The sequence below is a fragment of the Tamandua tetradactyla genome, chromosome 20 (assembly GCF_023851605.1).
Source record: "Tamandua tetradactyla isolate mTamTet1 chromosome 20, mTamTet1.pri, whole genome shotgun sequence".
NCBI classification, from domain to species: domain Eukaryota; kingdom Metazoa; phylum Chordata; class Mammalia; order Pilosa; family Myrmecophagidae; genus Tamandua; species Tamandua tetradactyla.
Window position 1 is genome coordinate 14096093 of NC_135346.1, and position 27314 is coordinate 14123406.

At 36.8% G+C, this 27314-nt stretch overlaps 1 protein-coding gene across 1 annotated transcript in view; it reads left to right on the forward strand.

Moving 5' to 3' along the window:
- Positions 1–10171: 10171 nt before the first annotated feature.
- Positions 10172–27314, forward strand: part of CATSPER3 (cation channel sperm associated 3) — a 52466-nt gene continuing 35323 nt past the window's right edge. The window contains exons 1-2 of the mRNA XM_077138502.1: positions 10172–11253; positions 12847–13000. Coding sequence (XP_076994617.1) covers positions 11144–11253; positions 12847–13000 — 264 coding nt within the window. The 5' untranslated portion in view covers positions 10172–11143. The remainder of the gene's footprint in view (positions 11254–12846; positions 13001–27314) is intronic.

Consider the following 27314-nt stretch of genomic DNA (forward strand, 5'->3'; position numbering starts at 1 on the left):
TTTGAGCCTGGGATATTTTTCATTACATCTAATCACAAACATAAGGTAAACCAATCAGGGAATTATATTACTAATATAGAAAGAGAAATGGCATTCTTAAAGATCAGATATTAAGATGGGGTTGTGGTGGGATATTGGATATTGACACACTTTAAACCTGGAAATTCAAGCAATTATGGTGACTTTACAAATGCCTTGTGTTGGAGAATAATTATAAGCTGGAAAAAGAATTATGAACTCTGCAGGGAAAGTGTTTTAACCTTCCATAACAATTCTGATAAAGCTAAACTTGATTTGGATTTTAGCTGCTGTTACTACTTAACTAGTCTGTTAGATTATAAAAGTCACAAAAATTTGGTGAGCTATCTTGGTGTTTTATCCTCACTTTTTAGATGCGGAATTGAAGGAAAGGATAAACATCTTGATGTTTTTTACAAGCAAGGTGGGGCAATAAAAGAATTCACTGTCATAGTGACCTACTTGTCAGGTCCTTATTTGACTCGTTGAGTTAAGGGGAACTCAGGGTCATTTCCCCCCTCATTTACATGTTGTGGCCCTTGAACTGAAGGTCTGTAGGCACAGAGCTAGGGTATAAGCCAGTATGATAAGAATGAGCTTTACTTAATCTGTGTGTCAGTGACAAGAGTTAAAAGGAATTTAAGTATCTGTTTTTTGAAAGTTTCAGTTACAGCATATTTTGAATGAATGTAAGAATGTACTTACTGATTAAATATAATATAGATTAAAAGAATGTATATATCCAAGGAACATGTGTTAATCCTTTGAAGCATTATAGTTTAAGGCTTTAACAGGAACATCTTTGTAACCCACAACATATAGAAAGTCACTGTATGTTACAACAAACAAACCTTCCCCTCTTCAACACTCTCCCCTTGCCCCAAACCTGAGAAACTTAAAAGAACCTCACAAGGAGGCTGGCCCTCTGAAGCCAGTTCTGGGCTGGTTCTGTTGGCCGGGGAGAGGCAGGTAGGGTCAGTTTGCCATGTAGGTAAGGAGTATACAGGCGTTAGGGTACCAGGGCATCCAGGGCTTTGACGTTAGAACTTCTATTGCTTAGAGTGATTTTTTTTTCAAAGGAAAAGGCGAAACTATGTGTATTTGTAAACTCTTCCCTGTGTTATAGATTTGAGACATTTTATTTTTAAAACTTTATTACTGGGGGCAGGCAACCATTGGCAGAGTTCTCACCTGCCATGCCGAGACCTGGGTTCAGTTCCCGGAGCCTGCCCATGTGAAAAAAAAAGAAAATTTTATTACTGGGTGCATGGGTGGTTCAGTGGTAGAATGCTCGCCTTAACATGCAGGAGACCCAGGTTCAATTCCTGGACTATGTACCCGAAAAAGGAAAAAAAAAATGTATTACCAAATAGTTTTAGTTCAGTGCCTCAATTTGAACTTTTTTCCCCACTTGAATGTATTTTCTTTATTTAAAAAAATTGCAATATACAGGAAAAACAAATGGAAGAACATTTGGTTCTTCCTTTCGGGTTTCTTTCTATGCATACATAAAAATATACATATATTTTGACCAAAAAAAAGCAATTATACTCTATAATTTTGCAACCTGCTCTTTTTTTTTTCATTTACTAGCACATTGTGAACATCTCTCTGTAACAATGACTACACATCTACCTCTTAATTTGTAGCAGCCACATGCTAGTCCCTTGTATGGAAGAGCCATCATTTAGGCTGCCCCGGGTCTTTTTTTTTTTTTTTTTTTTTTAACATTTTTTGTTGTATAATGTAACATATGTGCAAAGCAAAGAAAGAAAAAAAAACAATAATTTCAAAGCACACTTCAACAAGTATGCAACAGATCCCAGAATTTGTCATGGGCTACCATTCCATCATCTCAGATTTTTCCTTCTAGCTGCTCCAAAACACTGGAGACAAGAAGGAAAATTAATATAGTGATTCAGCAGCCATGCTCTTTTTTAAGTTCTATTCTCTGTTATACCTCCTCCTTCTCCTTTACTCCTTCTCGCAGTCTATAGGGATCTTTGGGGAATGGCTGTTCAGACTTTTTCATGTTGAGAAGGGGTGTCCACACTAAAGAAAGGGGGAATGTAATTAATTGATAATCCTGGAAAGGCTGGTCCCTCTGAGTTTCAGGATTTATCTGACCTAGGAACCCTCTGGGAATTATGTGTTCCAGGAGGGCAAACCTAGTACATAAAACCTTTATAGAGTCTCAGTTCAAGCCCTAGGTGTTCTTCAGAGTCAGCAGGTGAGATGTTAGTTGGAGTTAAGCAAAACATGGCAATTAGCAATATCTAACTGAAGCTTGCATAAGAACAGCCTCCAGAATTGTCTCTTGACTCCATTTGATCTCTCTTGGCCACTGATGTCTTATTTTATTACTCTTCTTTTCCCTCTTTTGGTCAGGAAGGCATTGTTGATCCCATGATGGCAGGGCCAGACTCATTCCGGGAATCACACCCCATTTGTCAGGGAGATTTTTCACCTGCAGATGGCTTGTACCACATAGTGGGGAGGGCAATGACTTTCTTTGCAGAATTGAACCTTTAAACATGAAAAATTTTAATCATACTCAAAACTCAAATGAATAGTATACTGAACCACTGTGTACTAATCACTCAGGTTTAACAATTACCAAGATTTTTCCCCAGTTGTTCATATATCCCCCTTTCCTTTTTTCTTCGCTAAAGTATTTAAAAGCAAATTCCAGATAGCATACTATTTCACCCCAGCATCCTTCAGTAAACATCTCTAGAAAATATGGTCATTTTCTTATATAAACTACAATGCCATTTTCACACCGAACAAAATAAGCCATGATTCCTTGATATCATCTATTACCCAGTCTAAACCAAATTACCCTGAAGATCAAGAATGTACAGTAAGTTTGTTCTAATCAGGATCCACATGAAGTCCATCCATCACATCTGATTGTTGTGGCTCTTTAATCTTTCAGCCTAGAGCAAGCCCCCTCCTCCTCCATACTTTTCCCCATGCCATTGACTTGCTGTAAAAATGGAGTCATCACTCTTGTAGAATATTTTACATTCTGGATTTGTCTGTTTGTTCCTTTGTCATGTAACTTGTTTCACTATACTCTGAATGGAACCCTTTCCTCCTATTTTGAATGTAGGGTTGGGAGGCTAAACTTGGGGGCTGTGCTGACATGCCTGTCACAGTGGAGATAGCAGGCTGTGGCTCAGTGTATGATGGTGAGGATCTGAGACGGCAGTTACTAATTAGGAGCTACATGTGGTTTGAATAAGGTCCATGTTAAGGGGTACTGCATCTGTTGAAACTCATAAACCTTAACACTTCAGAGTATCAGAAATCCCCTATCAGAAGTCTATGGAAATACTCATTGTAAATTCCAACAGAATGAATCCCCAGACTTGCTTCAAATAACTGATATTTCATCTTAAAAGAGACATTGTCATAGTTGGAGGTCCCCATGTTCCCTTCTGTTCCAAATCTTTGTATGATGAGGAAGATTTCTCTGATGTGGTAAGCTTTGGTTTCCCTCCATTGGTTTCCCTCCATTTGTTTTTCTAAATGATCACTGGAGTAAGAGGAGTTGAACAGACATGACTTATAACCCCTTGCATGGCCTCCACAGGAAATGGACCAGAGCTAGCATGCTTCACAATATCCTTTTCTAAACTGGAATTAATGAAAGTTCTGAAGATAATGGTTACTTTTGGACAATGATAGGTTTTAGAAAATCTTGAGATAAATAGAATAAATATGGTTCCCTGTGTTATTGCCATGGACAAAAAGCAGCAGCATATATATTGTATTTGGACACAAATCTGACCTCCATCAATGTATTGAACTATGGAACTATTAGTATTAATATATAGAATTACAAATAGAACAGGCTATATTATGTCAAATCCAGCATTCAAAATTATACTAGTTGAACTTTCTAACTTTCACTTTTGGAAAATTCCTGGGGAACAGTAAGAGCTGTGATAGGATTTGGCTATAATATGTTTTAATGCTAGTTACTTGGGATGAGTAAGGGAATGACACTTGGTAGCCAGAAGTCTTGAGTCACCAAGCCACCATGCTTGTTGACTGCTGGCTTTCTCAGGTTCTATGTGGCTGAGGTACTACTGCCCAAGTCAGGCAGTGTGTGTTGCTGCTGCAAGGGCAGAAGTGATCCTTTGGCTTCTCATCCCTGAATGCCTGGCCTGCCTGCCTATTCGTGAGATGATGTGGAACATTTCACTAGGCCCTGGATAAGCTCAGCCTGTGGCTTTCTACTTGCCCAGCTAGATTTCCATTCCCAGACTCTGCAACTAGGCATCTTCATCAGCTGTTTCAAAAGCAAATTCAGCTGTGGTTCGCTGTGCTGATGTAGAACAAGTCTTCTAAAACAAATTGGCTTTTCCCAAATTTGCTTTACCCAAAAGTGGGTCATCTTTTCCCACTCCTCCCAACATTGTGAAATAACCTATACATTTTTAACCTTCCTCTCTTTTTCTTCCCATAAGTGTGCTTTGGTGTTTTAAGAGTGAAGGCACAGAAGTGTGCCATTGGGTTTCCTGGAGACGAAAACCCACTATGCCCAGATTCCATTCATTCATATATTCATATTGCACACTACTGAGAGTCTCCTTTGTGCCGCACAGGATCAAGCTTATTGATGTATATGAGGCAGAAGAATACAAAGATGCAGAATTGACTCAGGCCCTTTCAGAACAACTACTCCAGGAGAGAGGCTGCTCGGGGCTAGGGCGTAGGGGTGGGGCGGTCGAGATTGGAGCCCAAGAGGCGTTATAGGACATGTGACCAAAGGAGGCAGTAGGAATTATAGGAGCAGTTGATCCAAGAGGTAGAAGATGAGGCTAAAACTTGAATCTTGGGGACACTAATCAAAATGAATCTTAAAGTTTTGCTATTGATTTTAAATGGAGAAATTGAATAAATAAGATCATATTTCTAAGTTCAATGTATTGGTTGCCTTCAAGAGTATTTTCCCACCAGGAATGATCATATATAGTTATTTTAGGGTACTGGGGACATTGGATAGGAGATGGTTGCCATCTTTTTGTTTGTTTGTTTTTGTTTATCCATTTATCAATTGATGGACATTTTGGTTGTTTTCACCTTTCAACCACTGTGAATAATGCTGTCATGAACATTGGTGTACAAGTGTCTGAGTCCCTGTTTTTTTTTGCTTTTTAAAAAATTTATTTATTAATTAAAAAAATTAACAAACTAAAACATTAACTATATAATCAGTAATTCATAATATCATCACTTAGTTGCATATTCATCATTTCTTAGAACATTTGCATCAATTCAGAAAAAGAAATAAAACGAAAGCAGAAAAAAATAAAGATTATACCTACCATACTCCTTACCCCTCGCTTTCATTAGCATTTCAAACTAAATTTATTTTAACACTTGTTCCCCCTATTATTTATTTTTAATCCATATGTTCTACTCATCTGTTGACAAGGTAGATAAAAGGAACATCAGACACAAGGTTTTCACAATCACACAGTCACATTGTGAAAGCTGTGTCATTATACAATCATCTTCAAGAAACATGGCTACTGGAACACAGCTCTACATTTTCAGGTTGCCATCTTTTTTAATGGCTCAAGAACAGATTCCCAGGAAATGGACCAATTTAGCCACTAAACATTTAATACACACAGATTTATACAGATCCCTTTGTCTTGATTTGCCTTGAAAACCAAAATAGATAGGGGAAGAGCAAGGAGACCAAATTAATCCTTAGAGTTTAATAGAGCAAAAATCCTTATTGCTCTTTTATTTAAATCATCTCTACCACACCTCTGATTTCCTGTTGCTTTCCACTTGCCCTTACACTCATCCCTTGCACTCTGTTTGCGTGGTTCATAAGTGAACATTCCATGCCCCCAATTAGCCAGCACCAGTCATGTGTCACATTTTCTCTTCCTCCTATTTCTTCTGTTCCTACCCCAAACCCATCAAAATTTTCTTTGTCCTTCAAATCCTGTTTCCAGTGGTGTGTCCTAGATATGCTCTGTCACTCTTTGACCCCAGAGAACTTTACTTTTTTCACTTAGAAGATCCTTTGTGTTGGTTTGAAGCTGTATGTATCTGAGAAAAGATCATGTTATTTTAATCTGTTCCTGTGGGTATAGACCTATTGTCGGTGGAATCCTTTCATTAGGTTATTTCAGTTGAAGAGTGCTATGGGTGAGTCTTTTTTTTTTTTTAATTGAGATATCTGCACACACATACAGCCCATCCAAAGTATATGTGAGTGGCTCACAATATCATGACATAGTTGTATATTCATACCATGATCATTTTTAGAATATTTGCATTACTCCAGAAAAAGCAATAAAAAGAAAAAAGAAAACCCCCATGTATCCCATACCCCTTACCCTTCTCTCTCATTGACCACTAGTATTTCAATCTACCCAATTTATTTTTACCCCTTATCTTCTACCCCCCCCCCCCATTATTTACTCATCTGTCCATACCCTGGATAAAGGTAGCATCAGCCACAAGGTTTTCACAATCACATGGTCACACTGTAAAAGCTATATAGTTATATAATCTTCTTCAAGGATCAAGGCTACTGGAACATAGCTCAACAGTTTCAGGTTCTTCCCTCTAGCCATTCCAATGTACCATAAACTAAAAAGGAATATCTATATAATATATAAGAATAACCTCCAGGATAACCTCTTGACTCTTATTTGAAATCTCTCAGCCACTGAAATTTTATTTTGTCCCATTTCTCTCTTCCACCTTTGATTCAAGAAAGCTTTCTCAGTTCCATGATGCCAGGTCCCACCTCATCCCCAGGAGTCATGTCCCACGTTGCTAGGGAGATTTAGACCCCTGGGAGTAAAGTCCCACATAGCGGGGAGGGCAGAGAGTTCACCTGCTGAGTTGGCTTAGAGAGAAAGGAAGGCCATATCTGAGCAATAAAAGAGGTTTTCTGGGGGTGACCCTTAGGCATAATTATAGACAGGCTTAGCTTCTTCTTTTCAGGGATAAGTTTCTTAGGGGTGAGCCCCAAGATCGAAGGCTTGGCCTATTAAATTGGTTGTCCCCAGTGTTTGAGAGAATATCAGGAATTCCCCACGTGAGGAAATTTAATATTTCCCCCTTTCTCCCCAGACCCTCAAGAGAACTTTGCAAATACTTTTTTATTCTCTGCCCAAAATATTCTGGGATGTATCAGAATCACACTAACCTGTACTAATCAATAAGATCTCATTCCCTATTCAATATTCCATCTAATTATGGTGTTTGAATAAACTGACCAAACAAATTAAATTAGATAGTGTGCTTCCAAAAATATAAATTTTGCATCAAATAAACATCTCTTTCTTTGGTCTCACATAAAAGTTGAAGTTTTAAAATATGGACCATATCATCCTTCACTCTGTATTCTGATTTATATTAGTCCTATCCAGATCGGCTTCATTTATATCTCTACTTGAAATCTGATCACTCTTTTTTAAAGCATTTTATTGTATAGTATAACATATACCAAGCAAAGAAATAAAAAAACAATAACTTTCAAAGCATTCTTCAACAAGTAGTTATAGGACAGATCCCAGAGTTTGTCATGAGCTACCATACAGTCCTCTCAGAGTTTTCCTTGTAGCTACTCGGAATATAGGAGGCTAGAAGATTTAACTATTTTTTATCATTACAATTGACTTTTTTTCCCTTTTTTGTGAAAAATAACATATATTCGAAAAAGCAATAAATTTCAAAGCACAGCACCACAATTAGTTGTAGAACATATTTCAGAGTTTGGCATGGGTTACATTTCTATAATTTTAGGTTTTTACTTCTAACTGCTCTAAGATACTGGCGACTAAAAGAGATATCAATTAAATGATTCAGTATTCATATTCATTTGTTAAATCCTATCTTCACTATATAACTCCACCATCACCTTTGATCTTTCCATCCCTCTTTTTAGGGATGTTTGGGCTATGGCCATTCTAACTTTTTCATGTTAGGGAGATGGCACTATCTGATGTTCTGGAGAGGCTAGGCCCTCTAGGTTTCAGAATTTATCTGGACCAGCGACCCATCTGGGGGTTGTAGGTTTCTGGAAAGTTACTCTAGTGCATGGAAACCTTGTGAATCTTGTGTATTGCCCTAGGAGTTTTTTTTTTTTTTTTCGTATGGGCAGGCACCAGGAATCGAACCCAGGTCTCTGGCATGGCAGGTAAGAACTCTGCCTGGTGAAACACCGTGGCTGCCCCCCAGAAGTTCTTTAGGATTAGCTGGAATTGTCCTGGTTGGGGTTTGGCAAGTTATGATAGGTAATAAGATCTAACTGAAGCTTGTATAAGAGCAACCACCAGAGTAGCCTCTCGACTCTATTACAACTCTCTCTGCTACTGATAGTTTATTAGTTACACTTCTTTTCCCCTCTTGGACAGGATGGAATTTGTTGATCCCACAGTGCCAGGGCCAGATTCATCCCTAGGAGTCATCTCCCATGTTGCCAGGGAGACTTTCACCCCTGGATGTCATGTCCCACATAGGGGGAGAGAGCAATCGTTTCACTTGCAGAGTTGGGCTTAGAGAGAGTGAGGCCACATCTGAGCAACAACAGAGGTCCTCCAGAAGTAACTCTTAGGCATGCCTATAGGTAGTCTAAGCTTCTCTGCTACCTATATAAACTTCACACAAGTAAGCCTCAGGATTGAGGGCATGGCCTATTGATCTGAGTTCCCCTAAAGTTTGACACAGTATCAGGGTATTCCCTGATGGTAAGATTTAATAGTTCCATATTCTTTCTCCCATCCCTCAAGGGACTTTGCCAATACTTTTTGATTATCTTTTTAATATAGTCTCAGATGTATCCAGACATTACAATCTGTGCAGGTTTAAAGGTCCTCTTTCTTATTTTGGGCTCCCTATGTTTCAGTTGTTCAAATGAGCCATACAGATAGGTTGAATTAAATTATGCGCTACAGAAAATTTCAGTTCCAGACCAAGTAATCCTTTCTTCCTTTGGTCTCAAAGAGTATGTGTGGTTCTAAAATACAGACACTGGCTTCCTTACCGCTGTGTTCTGAATCACTTTCACCCCAACCTGATTGGGTTTGTTCTTATCTCTAAATATCTAAATATCTCAAAATCCAGAAATAATAATCACCACTCCAGACTTAATGTAGATACTAAAAGCTTACAATCTAGGCCCGTGTTTTCTTACAAGCTTTTTCTAAAGGTGACCACACCATTGTTCTTTTGTTCCTGGCTTATTTTGCCTCACCAAATGTCCCACATGCTCATTCACATCGTTGCATGCCTCACGACTTTGTTCCTTTTTTGTAACAGCACAACCTTCGTTCATAAGAATACACCATCATTCACTAATCTATTTCTGCCAGTGCATCCTTCAGCCACCTGCATTCGTCATTCAGCATGTATAGTGTCCAAAGTCCACAGTCCATCAACATTCTCAATTTTAGGTAATTTTATTGTTCCCAAGAGAAAGAAAACCAATAAACACACCTTCACCAAATAGGAAATCTAAACCTCCTCTTGACTCTTTATTTACCTCTGCTGTTGCTCTGGTAGTGCTGATGTTTTCCTTTTGAACATAGCTCATAGCATGCAATAGTAGTTTTTTCCCTGTACCATGGACTTAAACACTCTTGGTACATGAATCATATCTTTGAAGTAATTCTTGCAAGAACTAATTCATATTTCTAGTATTAATCAGTGTGTGAAGTCTGATCACTTTTTCAACTTTTTAAACAGTTGCTGTATGGGATAATGCAGACTTTCATAGCTTCAGAGCTCTAGTTCTGAGTCTCAGGTGTCACACAAATGCCTGAATTTCCAGGGAATGACCAGGTTATATACAAATAGCTCAGCATCTCAGAATTTAGAAATAACAGTTACAACTCTGAAATAGATGTGACTGCTATAAGAGCTTAACAGTCTAACAATCTTTACAATCGCCTTTATCGGATGACCTATGCTCTTGATTTCAATTTTCTGAGTTTATATATTGTAGTTAGTCCATATGAGTGAGGCATGATAATATTTGTCATTTTGTTTCTGACATTTCACTCAACATAATGTCCTCAAGGTGCATTCACCTAGTTGCATGCCTCACAACTTCATTCCTTCTTGTAGCCTCTCAGTAGTCAGTTGTATGTATACGCCACAGTCCCTATGCCATTCCTCAATCCATGTGCCCTTAGTCCACCTCCATCCATTGTAAATCATGAACACTGTGAACACTGCCACCATAAACACCAGTATGCAAATGTCCATTTGTGTCCCCACACTCAGTTCCTCCAAGTGTATACCTAGCAACAGGGTTGCAGGATCATATGGCAACCCCACCCCCAGCCTCCTGTGGAGCTACCACACTGCCCTTCAAAGAGGCTGTACCACTGTTTCCCCAGGGTGGATTTAATCCCCTTATAGGAGTCCTTTATAAGAGTGTAAAAGACAGAAAAAGGGCTCCAGAAAAGCAGAGAAAAAAAACCAGAGTAACTGAGAGACAAAGCAGCCAGAAGCTGAAAGCAATGAAACCTGGGAGAGGACCATCATGTGCTGTCCCGTGTGACAGAGGAGTTCCAGATTGCCAGCAGCCTTTCTTCAGAGAGAAGGTATCATCCTGTTGATGCCTTAATTTGGACATTTTCACAGCCTTAGAACTGTAAATTTGTAAGCTAATAGATCCCCATTGTAAAAACCAACCCATTTCTGGTATGTCGTCAGCTTTAGCACACCAGAGCACTCTTACCTTATTGTAACAAGTTATTAAAGGCTTTTATCTACCAGACAAGGGTGCTTTTTTTGTAGAACAGAGGGGCTTTGTTTGAGCTCTCTCTGTTGTCTCCCAGTTTCAGCCTAGAGCTCCGCAGAGACCAGGTGCTCATATCCTTTTGCCGAACTGAGGCACTCACCATCTTTCTGGCAGGAGAGGACCTGTGGATGAAACCTGCTGGGGAGCTCCAACCTGTAGGGTCTGTAGCTTGTAACAGGCACTGGAATGCCCCCAGAGTGACCTCATAAAGCCAGAATTCCCTTTGTGAACCCTCTGCTGTCTTGTGGGATCCAGACACCTAGGAAATCTCTAAGCAGAGGTTTTCAGCTGGATGATAAAAGCAAGGAATAAAAATTGAGAATTTGAAAAATGTCTCAATCCTTTCATCAGCAGGACCATTCGAGAATCTCAAGAATCATTTCTAGTTCACTGTTTGACACCGCATCTAATGTGTTCCAAGTGAAATTGAAGAGCTTTGAGTAAATATTCTCGATCTCCATTTCTTGCAAAGAAATATGGAAATGGGAGTGGGCAGCATTGTTCTCTTAACCTCTTCCCACAGGCACATGTCCTTGAAAATCGGGTTTCTTTGATTGGTGAGGTTGGTGAGAGCTGAGCTAACCATTTGGCTTAATATCATGACTGGCTGGTTGAGTCAAATATTCAGTCACGTTATTTGACCTGCAGACGAAATGACTAGTTTGACTTACTTTTTTCCTTCTCTACTATTTACCCTGTAAAATAATTTGAAGGCTTTTTTTGGGGTGGGGCATGGTGTTAGTTGTAGATCCATATCAAATTAGATAAAGAAAATTATATATCATGTTTATATAGATAACGAAAAAAGTATATGCACTCTGTATTTTTTTTTTACTATTATGAGAATGTGTTCATTTGTTACATATAATGGGAAAAAGAGTAATACATACTCAGAAAAATTGGAACACATAACTACATATGAATAAATAGGAGAAAGAATCAGCTGTAACCTTACCATGCAGAGGCAGACACTGTTTTAGCACATTTCCTCGAGTCTTTTTCTGTGCATCTTCGAGTAGAGAAATTTATATTTTGTTTTGTGTTCTGCTTACCAGTTGATTAGAAACATATTTCTAGGTCATGAAAAATGCATAGATATATTTTAGTATCTATATAATATTTCAGTATCTATATACTGTTCCATGATATGGATATGCCGTAGCTTACTTAACCAGTCCTTTTGTTGGACTTTTAAACTGATTCTTTCTCCTCACTACTGTGCATAATGCTGGGATAAACTCCGAGGATCACAGTTACTGCTGCATTTCAGAATGTGTTCTCTTGGCAGGGATTCCTATAAGTGAAATCACTGCGTCAAAGGATACAGACAATTTTAAGGGTTTTTGGAAAGGTTGTGTCAGTTTACATTTCCCTGGCAGTTTGTGAGAATGCTCCATCCAGTACATTCTTGCCCACATTAAATATTTAAGTCTTTGCTAATTTTATATTTGCTTATAATGGCTTTATTTAATTTGCATCTCCTTGGTAAATATTGCAATGGAATATTTTTTTGGTAAGTTTTTTTGCTAATTGGATTTCTTTCATGAGTGGCTGGGTGTGCCCATTTCCTCTTAGGACGTTCAGTTTTTTATCTGATTTGTGAGCATAGGTGATTATTTGATTATTATCAATTTTTTCCACTACCCTGACAATATTTAGTTTTGCTCACTTTGTATCCCAGTGTCTACTATATTGCCTGGTACATAGTAGTCATCCAATAAAAATTTTTCTGATGAGTAAGTGAAAATGATGCTCTTTTTTCCCTTGAGAAGGAGTGGTCACCAAAGGAGTGGTGACCATTCCTTTTCAGATGTCCATGAAGAGGGCACTGAGCAACTGAGTGGGGATGGGCAACTGATGAACATCACATTTTAGTGGTCATTCAATCAGCATTTCATTGTTATTTTAAAGTTTGTGTTAATTTGTCTTCACAAAAGGGTGAAAGCAAACCCCAGTCCCTACAAAAAGTTGTGTATTGTTGGGGATGTAGTTCTGTGGTAAGATAACTGTACCTCTTATTTAACTTTTGACAGGAGGAAGGATACTCAGTGTCGGGCATTTGTGAAAAGAGTCACAATGAGTCGTCTCTTTAAGCTAATTATGATCAGCACCGTCTCAATGAATGCCTTTTTTGTGGTATTGTGGACTGATTATAAAATAAGAGTCCATTTGTACACACTTTTTGAGGTAAGCAGACAAAATAGACTCATCTTCTGTTTCACCTGTTTTATTTCTGAAAATATTATAAGATTTTTAAAGCATTTTGTTTCACGAAAATTTTCTGCAGAAAAATTCTAAGGACCTTCAAAATATACTTTCAAAACTGAGGAGGTGGTAGCAGCAGTGGTGGTGATAGAGCTTTTTAAACTCCCTGAATCTTTTCTTAAATACAGACAGAGCAACAAGATAGCAAATCCCAAACTCATGGCCAACATTGTCAAAAAACCTAGTTAATAATGTATCTTCAATAAGAGGCCCAAGAACTGCATGGTGTCAGCTTCTATATGGGAGAAGCAAAGGGAAGTCAATAAATGTTCCTTAGAAAGCCTAATCGGCTGAATGAGAACAGTGGTTGGTAGCAGTGGTGTGGTCTATTCCAGTACTGGGTGAGTGCAAGAGGCTAGATCATTTATGAAGAGGCTAGATCAGTCCTGACCTTATGAATTTCCAAACTGATCAGCCAGGGCCCCCTTCCAGGACAAGGTCTACACTTGGGAGATACACCAGAAGTGGAAGGAAAACGGAGCAGGTTAGAGACATAGAGATGAAAGAAGAGTAGGTCTACATAAAATTGGAGGAGGGGAACAGAGCCAGGAAATCTCAAAAAGCAAGCTACCATATTTTTAAACACAACATAAAAACAACAGAAGAGGGAGCTCTATGAATTAGAATGACCCCTTCTTTTAAAAGTTCAAGACAACTAATTTCACATAAAAAAAAGGCAATAGAAAAGGATTAAGGTAAAATCCCAACACAATTATTATAAGGAAAAAGGAGAATAAAGTGAGGAATAATATCCCTATAGGTAATGAAAGCCCAAAGACATGCCTACAAAAGAAATAAAAACTATAGTGTAACAAGATAGCATTTACGAAAGTGATATAAGATATGAAAGAACCGATACGAGGTGACAGAACTCAGGAAAGAATTAGAAACAAAAGAAAACAGTAAAAAATGAAGAGTAAATTAGACTAAGTCCCACTAAGAAAAACATAATTGTTTCAGAGAAATAGAGGAAATTAAAAAAAAAATCAATAAGAAATGACGAGGTAAAAGATTTAAGAGAAAATTTTGAACATTGAAGATGAGAAAAAAAGATTCAACATAAAGGTAATAGGAATCCTGATTTTGAAACAAGAAGCAAAGGAACAGAACAAACACTAAAAGCTGTAATCCAAGAAAAGTTACTTGAAATAACAGATTTGAAACTGTATGTTGAAAGAACACTCATTGTATCTCTAAGAATATGGATCCCGAACAAGCAACACCAAAACATAGTCTAGTAAAATTTCTAGACTTTAAAGAAAAGAGGGGTAGAGGAAACTTGTAAGGATGTAGGCAAAGTAGTTTATAAGGGAGAGAAATTAGATTACCATCAGACTTTTTTAAAAAAGACTAATAACTTCAATAAATATAGATTAAAAAATCTTTAACAAACTGCTAATAAATCTAAAGTACATGTTGAAAAATGATAACACATATAACCAAATAGGGGTTATTCAGACATCCTATGTTAAATTAATATTTGAATCATATAAATTCACCATCTACACCATCAAAATTTTCTTAAGTAATGCTTTATGCTGATAAAAAGTGATGTAACATTTAAGATACTTCAGGAAAGAAAAATGTGACCCAAGGATTTAGATCCAGCAAAACTTATTTTCCAGAATGAAGGGCATAGACAAACTGTGTTAAAAAAAAAGAACATGGAGAATATTGCTCCCATGAGTTTTTCCTGAGGAATCTACTAAAGAATAAATTTCAGCCAACAAAAATGACTAAAGAAACATCGATCTTAGAACTGGTGGTGACATTAAAACCATAGGTTTTGTGGAATCAAGATTAATTGTAAGTTAAAAGGAAGAGATTATAGCATATAATGAATATATTCTCTAACAATGAAATGTAACTATTTAAAAATGGAAAAGGGAAATGAAGACTTTTCACAGCTTTACTGAAAACACAATAAATTTGGAGGAAAATAAACATTTGTAAAACAACACAAAAAAAAGATTGGGTGGGAGAGAATGGGAAGAGCCAATGCAAAAGAAAATTTAAACCATTTTCAAATTAGTGGTGATACTGTTAGCACTGTTATTCTGAGTTGTAATGAATAATTATGGGATAGTTTAATTCTGCCATCCTCTGTGTCCTTGAGAACCAGAATGCCCATGGAAGAAAGGAGATAAGGATATAGTATAGAAGTTAAGTGAAAACCCTGTAGTTCTGCATTTGAATTGGGAGTATCAGTATAAATTCTTGAGGTATTTTATCTTTGTCCATTGAAAGACCTAGAACATTGACCAATTCAGTAGCGATTATGCATCAGTACTGCCCAGACTTTGGTGTTTACCATTTCTCAGTGAAAGAAACCAGGACTTTTTAGAGACTGATTCCAGGTCTAGAGCAGGAAATACTCAAGATGATCCAGGAACATGTTGTCATACACAGAGCAAGGAAGCTACCAAATGACTTCTGGGTTCATTTCAAAAGGACTTAGGAGATAACCTGAAGAAGTTCCTGCTAGCCAAAGACAGGACATTCTGAGCTTCAGAAGGGTAATGATTACAATGAATTGAAACTCATTAAGTATCTTTAAATCCATGACTTTATAATGATACCAAAAGTAAAATAAAACAAAACAAAAAACCAACCAGCTGGTTCCTTGGAGGGTGATAAGGAACTAATCCTTTATCTTAAGGAAAAGAATCAAGAATTACTGACCTTTCTAATAAGAATTCTTTTGCTGAGTAACCACATAGTAGATGAGGGAAAACAGCTCTATAAAAGCGTCCAAGTTAGTAAAAGAAAAAGAACTGATAGAAGATCACCATTTTCAACCACTAATGAGTTAATGGATCTAGGCATCAAGCACTGATTGTTGCTAATATCATAAAGAGAAAGACTGCTGGTGGAATATCGCCAGTCTTTGTCTGTGATGTGCAGGAAGGGAATTACAAAGTTCATTTGATACCACTTTTTTTTTTTTTAAACTAGCAATCCTACAAATTTCAATTGGTTATTTTTTATTTATTTATTTTTATTTTTTTACATGGGCAGGCACTGGGAATCGAACCCGGGTCCTCTGGCATCGCAGGCAAGCATTCCTGCCTGCTGAGCCACCGTAGCCCTTGACACCACTTTTGTGAAGATAGTGGCATGGGCATTTTACAGACTTTGGTCACGACCTGTGGGACATCATATCAGAGTTAGGATTCAGTAGGAGTCAGGGAAGGAGAAGAGTTGAGAAACCTGGATCCTCTGAGTACCCTCCATAGACCATATGGGTCACTAAGCATGCTTTCTGTAGGGGCCCAAGTTTGCAAGCCTGGGGGAAGGTCTGTGCTGGAGAAAGGATACAGGCTTGGGCATCATATACTTTTAAGTTCAAAGCTTAGCTCTCTTACCTTCTTACTAGCTGTAAAAATTTGGGAAAGTTACTTAACCTCTTTGTGGTTAAGCTGCAACATTAGTAAAATGCTAATACCTATTTTCAGTGGCCACTGAAAATAACACATGAAAGCACTTGGTTGACTGTGAAACTGTGAGAAATTATTAGCACTCTTGGGGATCCCACTGAAGGTGCCAGGAAAGGCCTGAGGAAACCTTAGAAGATCCCTCATCTTTGACTAACCTTAAGACTCTGTACAAGCAGAAAATGAAGGCTAAGTTTACATTTCCAGAATATTGGACACATGCCCTAATGCACAGAGTCTCTTGGCAAAGTCTGGGAGATGTACTGGTTTCAGGCATTTAAGGCAATCTCTGGCCAACAATTAACTGCTCATTAAGCTAATTGAAGCAGAAACTTCAGTGGCCACACATGACGGAGAATACAGATTTACAAAATTATTTTAGGAAAAGTCACTAAACAGGAGCAACAAACCATGGAAGAATTTGATTTCCTGAGTTGCCACATGCTTTAGTTTTCTAAAGCTGCCAGAATGCAATATGCCAGAAATGGATTGGCTTTTATAAAGGGGATATATTAAGTTGCAAGTTTACAGTTCTAAGGCCATAAAAATGTCCAAACTAAGGCATCCAGAGATAGATGCTCTGACTCCAAAGAAAGGCCAGTGTTTGTCACATGGGAAGGCATGTGGCTGGCATCTGCTGGTCTTTGTTCCTTTTTCTATTGCTTCCAGCTTCTGATTCTAGCGGCTTCCTCTCTGAGCATCTGTGGGCCCTCACTTAGTTGCTCCAGGGCAAAACCCTGGGTTTCATTTCTTAGCTTAGCATCTTCTGGGGCCAGAGATTTTTTCTGTTCAGGTTCTGGCTATTTCTGTGAGCCCTCAGAAATAGGGCTTTTCTGTCTCATCTCCAAATGTGTGTGTCTTTGTCAGCTCTGAATATTTTCTCTCTCCATGGGTTATCTTAAAGACTCCAGTAAACAAATTAAGGCCCACCTTGAATGGGTGGAGTCACATCTCCATCTAATCAAAAGGTCACACCCACAATTGGGTATGTCACATCTCCATGGAAACAACCTAATCAAGAGGTCCCACCCCACAATACAGGATCAGGATTGAAAGAACATGGCTCCACCCACAAGACTGGATTAGGATTAAGGAACATGGCCTTTCTGGGGTATATAACAGTTTCAAACCAGTATGCCACATTATATTATTTAAAATATCTAATTTTCCACAGAAATATTTATAAGGCATACAGAAACACAGAGTGTATGGCCCATACCCAAGAAAGCAAGGACTCAACAGAAGCTCCCTGAGGAAGCCCATACATTGGATTTACATGACAAATATTTTAAATCAGCTATTAAAAATATGTTTTAAAAACTAAAGGAAAGCATATCTAAAGAACTAAAGGAAAGTATGAGAATGGTTTCTCACCAACTAGAGGATATGAATAAAGAGGAATTATTTTAGCCAAACAGAAATTCTGAATTTGAAAAGTACTACAACTGAAATGAAAATTCACCAACAAAGTTCAATAGCAGATTTGAGCTGACAGAATTAAAAATGGATGAACAGAGATCACTTGAGATTCTCCAACTTGAAACCAAAAGGAAAAAAGAGAATGAATATAAATGAACAGAGACCTGTGGAGTACCATCTAGTCCCAGAAGAAGAGGGAAGAGACAAAAGACAGAAAGAATACATGAAGACATAATACCTGAAAGCTTCCCAAATTTCATGGAAAACATTAATCTGGACATCCTAGAATATAAACAAACTCCAAGTAGGATAAACTCAAAGAGATAAATACCTGGATACATCATAAGCAAACTAGTAAGACAAATACACAGAGAGATTCTTGTGAGGAGCAACAAAGTGACTTATTAAGAGATCTTAAATAAGACTAATAGATGATTTTCAATAGAAACCATGAGAGGCAGAAAGCAGTGGGATGCATATTCAAAGGACTGAAAGAAAAAGACTATCAACCAAGAATTCTATATCCAGAAAAACTATCCTTCAAAACTTAAGGAAGGTAGGATTAAACAAATGAATATGAATGTCAAATCATTAAATTGATATCTCTTTTAGTCTCCAGTATCTTAGAGAAGCTAGAAGTAAAAACCTAAAATTGTGGAATTGTAACCCATGTCAAACCCTGAAGTATGTTCTACAACTAATTGTGGTGCTGTGCTTTGAAATTTATAGCTTTTTTGTATATATGTTATTTTTCACAAAAAAGAAGGAAAAAAAAGTCGATTGTAATGATAAAAAAATATTTGAGCCCTCTAGCCTCCTATATTCTGGAGCAGCTAGAAGGAAAATATGAGAGGCTCATATGGTAGCCCATGGCAGACTGTGGGATCTGTCCTGTAACTACTTGTTGAAGAGTGCTTTGAAAAGCTTTTTTATTTCTTTGCTTTGTATATATGTTATGCAACAGAATAAAGAAAGTTAAATATTAAAAAAAAAAACCTTAAGGAAGAAATATAAAATGGTACAGCTTCTGTGGAAAAGTTTGGTGGTTTCTCAAAAAGATAAAGAATTACCATGTGGCTTGATAATTCCATTTCTAGGCATAAACCCAAAAGAACTGAAAACAGAGACTCAAACAGATACTTGTACCCCAGTGTTTGTAGCAGCATTCTTCACACTAGCCAAAAGATGTAAACAACCAAAGGGTCTATCAACAGATTAATGGATGAATCAAGTGTTGTATGTATATATGATAGTAGACTGTTATGTAGCTTTCAAAAGTATTGAAGTTCTGATAGGTGCTACAACATGGATGAACCTTGAAAACATTATGCTAGTGAAATAATCCAGACACAAAAGGACAGAGACTGTATGATTCAACTTGAATGAAATACCTAGAATAAGAAAGTTCATGAAACAAAAAAGTAGATTAGAGGTTACCAGGGGGCTAAGAGGAAAAGGAATCAGGAGTTACTGCTTTAGGAACAGAGTTTCTGTTTCCTGCTGTGATGAAAAAGTTTTGATAGTGGATGGTGTAATAGCAGTACAGCATTGTGAATTTAACTAATGCCATAGAATTGTACCCCCCCAAATGGTTACAATGGGAAATGTTATAGATGCCTAACATATATATATATATATCCACAATTAACATATATAAATTTTTTTTTAAAAAGTGCAGGAGAACCAGTGAGCACATGTAAAGATGCTCAGCATCTTTAGTAATTTGGGATATGAAAATTAAAACCACGAAGTGATACCATTTCACATCCACTATGTGAATTTAAAAAGCAAACAGAAAATAATGAACATTGTTGAGATGTAGAGAAAGTGGAACACTCATGCATTACTGGTAGGAATGCAGACTAGTGCAGCCACTGTGAAAGAAATTTGGCAGTTCCTCAAAAAGTTAAACAAAAAAATTCCCATATGATCTGGCAATTCCACTCCACAGTATATACCCAAAAGAACTGAAAATAGGAACCCTAACAAAATATTTCTACACCAATGTTTGTTGTGGTATTATTCACAATTGCCACAGGTGGGAAAAAACCAAAGGTCCATCTAAAGATGAATTTATTTTAAAAAATTGACAATGCCTAACAATGGAATATTTTTCAGTAGTAAAAAGGAATGAGGTTCTTAACAGGTGCTACAATAACAGTGAATCTAGAAAACACTATGCTAAATGAGATAAGCCAGACAAATGGACACATATTGTATGATTCCATGTACATGAAATATCGGGAATAAGCACATTCACAGAGACAGAATATTAGAAGTTTGTTTGATGCTCTTCTCCTTGCTTTATGATATGCTATGCTCCATGTTCTGATAAATTTGCCAAAGTACTGTATATACAAACAGTTCGGTTTGGTTTTGGAATACCCATCATTGAGCCTAAGCTCAATAAACACATGAAAGTTTAGAAAATTATTCAGAATAATGCCACAGTTAAGATTTAGCTGAAGCCTGCATTTTTTCTAACTCCTTGAGCTGCATGTTGTCTTGAGTAATCATCATTCAACCATCTTTTCTTCAGTGATGCTTTTGTTTCTTTTGAATTCTTCCTTTGCCCAGTCCTTCAGGTATTCACAGTCAGAATCATTTGGAACCAGTTGAATTATTTGCAGATCCTCTGTGCAGAAGAATGACTTGCTGCCTTCTCATGAATTTGGAGTTAGCATTGCTGGATAAGCAGGAAGCAGCCACATCTTTAGACATGACTCTCTGTGGCCAACTGATTTTTGACAGAGGTGCCAAGTCCATTAAATGGGAAAAGAATAATTTCTTCAACAAATGGTGCTTGAAAAAATGTGAAAAAAAAAGAGGGAGCCCTACTTCACACCATATATATTAATTAACTCAAAATGGACCAAAGACCTAAATATAAGAACCTAAACTATAAAACTTCTAAAGGAAAAATAGGGAAACATCTTTAGGACCTTATGTTAGGCAGTGGTTTCTTAGATTTTACACCCAAAGCATGAGCAACAAAAGAAAAAATAGATAAATAAATGGGAATTCATCAAAATTTAAAAACACCGAAGGACTTTATCAAAAGAGTGAAAAGACAACTTACAGAATAGGTGAAAATATTTGGATACCATATCTCTGGTAAAGGTTTAATATCTAGAATACACAAAGAACTCCTACAATTTAACAACAAACAGACAAAAAGCCCAATTAAAATATGGGGAGGGTGCACGGGTGGTTCAGTGGTAGAATGTTCGCTTTCCATGCAGGAGACCCGGGTTTGATTCCTGGACCATGCACCCAAAAACAAAAACAAAAAACATATATGGGGGAAAGACTTAAACAGACATTTCTTCAGAGATATACAAATGGCCAATAAACATATGAAAGGATACTAGACATCATTGGCCATTAGAGAAGTGCAAATCAAAACCACAGTGTATCATTTCACAATGCACTAAAGTGACTACTATTTTTTTAAAAAGGAAAATGACAAGGGTTGGAGAGGATTTGGAGTAATGGGAACCCTCATACAGTGTTGGTGGGAATGTGGAAGACAATTTAGTGGTTCCTGAAAAGTTGAACATGGAACTACCATATGACCTGGCAATCCCAATTCTTGGTATGTACTCACAAGAATTGAAAGCAGGGACTCAAATAGTTATTTACATACTAATGTTCACAGAAATATTATTCACATTAAACAAAAGGTGGAAGCCTTCAACCCAAATGTCTATTCAGCAGATAAATGGAGAAATAAAATATGGTATATACATACAATGAAATATTACTTGACCTTAAAAAGGAATGAAGATCTGGTACATGCCACAACATGGATGAACCTTTGAAAACATCATGTTAAGTGAATGTCAGACAGAAAAGGACAGTTATTTCTGAATCCACTTACATGAAATAGCTAGAATATGAAAATCCATAGAAACAGAAGGTATTGCGCAGGTTACCAGGGGTGGGAGAAAGGAGGAATGAGTTAGTGCTTAATGGATACAGGGTTTCTGTTTGGGGAGATGGGGAAGTTTTGACAGTTGATGGTGTTAATGATAGCACAATACTGCAAATGTAATTAACACCATTGAATTGTATACTTAAAAGAGGTTAAAATGAGAAATTTATGTTATAGAAATGTTACCACAATTAAAAACAGAAAACATAAAAAAAAACATAGAACCATACAACACAAATAATGAACCCTAAGGTAAACCATGGGCTTTAGTGAATAATAATATTGCTTTGTTAATTGTAATAAATTACCACACTGATGCAAAATGTCACTAAAAGGAAAGATAATGTGTGAAAGGGGAATATATGGTAACTGTGTACTTTTTGGATGCTTTTCTGTAAACCTACAATAGCTCTAAAAAAAAAAAAAAGGGAGTGAGACTGAGGAGACAATGACAATTAAATGCAATACATGATCCTGGACTGGATTTAATAATGGAGGAGAAGAAGCTCAAAATGACATTATTGGGACATATTTTTAAAATTGGGATATAAACTGTAAGCTTTATATCAATGTTAAATTTCTTAGGCTTAATAATTGTACTTAAGGTGGTTACATAAGTCAACCCCCTTGTTCTTAGGAAATGTGCATGGGAATATTAAGTGTTCCAGAAGCATGCTATATGCACTTACTCTCAAATATATAGAAGCTAGACAGAGGTAGATGGCTAGATAGGTAGACAGACAGACAGACAGATAGATAGATAGATAAATAGATAAATAGATAAAAATACAGCAAATGTTACAAAATATAAAAATTGGTGGATCTAAAAAAAATAAAAAAATAATAATAAACAAAAAAATTGGTGGATCTGAGTATTTGGGTAGGGGAATAATTGGAGTTCTCTGTATGGGTTTTGTATTATTTTTACAACTGTCCCATAAATTTGAAGTACATAAAAATGAAAGTTTAAAAAAAAATCATGGAGACAGTAAGACATTCCCAGATAAACACAAGCTGAGGGACTTTGCTGCTAGTAGACCTGCTTTAAAAGACATACTAAAGGGAGTCCTTCAAGAGGAAATGACATGACAGTAACTCAAAGCCATACAAAGTAATAAAGCACACCAGTAAAGGTAAGTAGATAGGTCAATACAAAAGCCAATATTACTGTATTTTTGACTTGTAACTCTTCTTTTTTCCTTTATATTACGTAAAAGAAAAATGCACAAAACACATATAGATCTATGTTAATGGGCACACAATATATAAAGATGTAATTTGTGACAACAGCAACATAAGGGGGGCAGTATTTTTAAATACTATTGAAATTGAGGTGGTTAATTAAAAGGATTGTTATAATTTTAAGTAATTAATTGTATTTCCCAGGGTAACCACTAAGAAAACTAAGTAAAAATATATCAAAAACAAAATGAATCAAAATGATACACTACCAAAAAACAAATACAACAGACAGCAGTACTGGAGGAACTGAGGTAAAATTAAGATGTAAAACATATAGAAAATAAACAGTAAAATATCAGAAGTAAGTCCTTTATCAGCAATTAATTCAAATGTAAACGGATTAAACTCTCCAGTGAAAAGACAGAGATTGGCAGAGTGGATTAGAAAAAAACAACATCCCACAGTCTGACTGCATACCATCGACAGGAGATCCACTTTAGGTCCAAGAACACAAATACACTGAAAAATGAAAGGATTGAAAAAGTGATTCTATACAAGCAGTGATTTAAAAAAAAAAAAAAAAGCAAGTTGGCTTCACTGGTATCAGATGAAATACACAAGTCAAAACCTTTATAGATGACAAAGGAAGATATATATGAAAATAATTTCAAGAATATATAGCAATTGTGAATATGAACACTAAGCAACAGAGCCTTCAAAACATGGAGAAAACATTGACAGAACTGGATGGAGAAAGATATTTCTATAATAACAGTTAGAGTCTTTAATACTCCACTTTCAGAATGGATGGAAAAACTAGACAGAAGATCAATGAGAAATAGAGGACTGGAGCAACATTATAAATCAGATTTAAAAGACATGTATAAAACCCTCATGTCTAGAGTATATAATTATAGTGACTAAATGTACAAATTTAAAAATGTTTTTGCAAGAGGAAGAACAAAGGAATGTCAATACTGCAGGGTGTTGAAAATAGACAATAATTAATATTTTAAAATTTTAACTTATGTGTGAGACTAGAGCAAAAAATGTTTATTTGGTACAAAATTTATATTTTGACTAGTGCATTTCCTAATATAACTTATGTGGATAGCTTAATTGAACACCATAAGTACATGGGACCTTCAGTAGGATATGAGATTTTGTAGGTTTGTCCAGAGTGATGCCCTGATAAATCCCAGAGTGATTTGAACAGTGAATAAAAAAGTATTTGCAAAGCCTCCTTGGGGGAATGGTGAGAAAGGGGGAAAACTCAACTTCCCCAAGTGGAGAATTTTTTATATTCTCGCAAGCAGTGGGGACAACCAAAGCAATAGGCAGAGCCCTCAGTCTGGGGGATTGTTCATATGAAACTTAACCCTGCAAAGGATGGGCTAAGCCTTGTTAAAATTAGACCTAAGAGTCACCCCCAGAGAAACTCTTCTGTTGCTTAGATGTGGCCTCTCTCTCAGCCAACACAATAAGCAAACTCACTGCCCTCCCCCTCTCTACATGGGACATGACTCCCAGGGGTGTGGCAACATGGGACAGAAATTCTAGAATGAGCTGGGACTCAGCATCAAGGGATTGAGAAAACCTTCTTGACCAAAAGGGGGAAGAGCTAAATGAGACAAAGTGTCAATGGCTGAGAGATTCCAAACAGAGTCAAGAGGTTATCCTGAAGGATAAGCTCTCATGTGGGATAATACTGAGCTGAGATCACCTGTTTAGTCAAGGTGTAATGGAGAGACTGGAGGGAACTGCCTGAAAATGTAGAGCTGTGCTCCAGTAGTCATGTTTCTTGAAGATGATTGTGTAATGATACAGCTTTCGTAATGTGACTGTGTGATTGTGAAAACCTTGTGTCTGATGCTTCTTTTATCTACCGTATGGACAGATGAGTAAAACATATGGATTAAAAATAAATAAATAATAGGAGGAACAAATGTGAAAATAAATTTAGTAGATTGAAATGCTAGTGTTCAATGAAAAGGAGGGGTAAGGGGGATGATATGTATGAATTTTTTTTTCTTTTTATTTCTTTTTCTGAATTGATACAAATGTTCTAAGAAATGATCATGATGATGAATATACAACTATGTAATAATATTGTTATTGATTATATATCAAGAGTGGAATGATAATATGGTAAGAATGTTTGTGTTTGTATATTGTTATGCTGAATTAAAAAAAACACTCTACCCTCAAGCAACAGAATACTTATTTCTCTCCAGTGCACATGGGACATTTCCCATGATGTTAGGTCTCAAAGCAAGACTTAATAAATTTCAAAAGACAGGAATCATATAAAGTCTCTTCTTCAACAACAATGGAATGAAATTAGGTATCAGTAACAGTAGGAAAGCTGGAAGATTCTCAATTTTGGGGAAATTAAACAACTTGCTCTTCATTCAAGATCAAAGAAGAAATTAGAAAATACTTTGAGATTAATGAGAATGAAAACAAACATACCAATACATATGAGATACAGGGAAGCAGTGCTCGGGGGGAATTTTTATCTGTAAATCTCTACATCAAAACAGAAGAAAGAGCTCAAATCAATAACCTAGCTTTATACCTTAAGGAGCTAGAAAAGAGGAGCAATCTAAATTCAAAGCCTGCAGAAGGGAGGAAATAACAAAGATTAGATCATAGATAAATGAATAGAGATGAGAAAAGCAATATAAATAATAAATTCAAAAGTTGGTTCTTTGAAAAGATCAACAAAAATGACAAATCTTTAGCTAAATTGACTAAGAAAAAAAAAAAACCCGAATTACTAATATAAGAAACAAAAAGGTCATTATTACCAACCTTAAATGGACAAAAAGGATTATAGGCAAATACTATGAACAATAGTATTCAATAAATTAGAAAACCTAGATAAAAAGGGAAAATTCCTAAAAACTCACAAATAAACTACCTCAAGAAGAAACAGAAAATCTGAACAAATTTATGAGAAGTAGAGATTGACACCTATGTTTATACATAGAAAAGACTTTTAAAATGTCTTTTCTCCTATGATAAAAATAATACATGCTTATTATAGAAAATTGGTTAAATGTAGAAAAATATTTTAAAAATTAAAATTATCTATAACTCCACCAGGCAAAGCTATTTAGGAACATTAGGATGTATTTCTTTCTATCTTTTTTTTCCGTAATTTATTATTAGATAGAATTGGATCACAGTGTGTGCTGGTTTGATGTGTTATATACCCCAGAAAAGACCAAGTTTTTTTAATCCATTCTTGTGGTGGCAGACCTACTGGTGGGTGGGACATTTTGATTAAGTTGTTTCCAAGGAGATGTGACCCAGCCCATTCCAGGTATGGCTTAATCCCTTGCTGGAATCCTTTATGAGAAGATAAAAGACTGATGAAACTCAGAGAGCTCAGAGAAGCTAAGAGAAGGGAAATGCCCAGAAACATCTGGAGATAGCCAGTGAAATCAGAAACAGGAGAGAAGGGCTGGCAGACATCATCATGTGCCTTCCCATCTGACAGAGGAACCCTGGATGCCAGCAGCCTTCCCTTAGGGAAGGTATCCTCTTGGTAATGCCTTAATTTGGACATTTTCATGGCCTTAGAATTGTAACTTGTAACCTAATAAATTCCCATTGTTAAAAGCCAAAAATAAATAAATAAATAAATAAGAAGTAGAGATTGAATTAGTATTCAAAAACTTCCCAACAAAGAAAATTCCAGCATCAGATGGCTATTTTAAAAACAGAAAAAATAAGTGCTGGCAAGGATGCGGAGAAATAGAAACCTGGTACATTGCTGGTGGGAATGTAAAATGGTGCAGCTGTTGTGGCAGTTCCTCAAAAAGGTTAACAAAGAACTACTATATGATCCAACAATCCCATGTCTCAGCATATATCCAAAAGAACTGGAAACAGACTGTAGAAATGTCTAATCAAAGGCATCCAGAGAAAGATACCTTGGTTCAAGAAGGCTGATGAAGTTTAGGGTCTCTCTCTCATCTGGAAAGGCACATGGTGAACACGGTCAGGGTTCCTCTCTCATCTGGAAGGGCACATGGTGAACACAGCGTTATCTGCTAGCTTCTCCTGGCTCCCTGTTTCATGAAGCTCCCTAGGAGGCATTTCCCTTCTTCATCTACAGAGGTCACTGGCTGGTGGACTCTCTGCTTCGTGGTGCTGCAGCATTCTCTGCTCTCTCCAAATTGCTTTCATTCTCCAAAATGTTTCCTCTTTTATAGGACTCCTGAAACTTATCAAGACCCACCCAAATGGGTGGAGACAT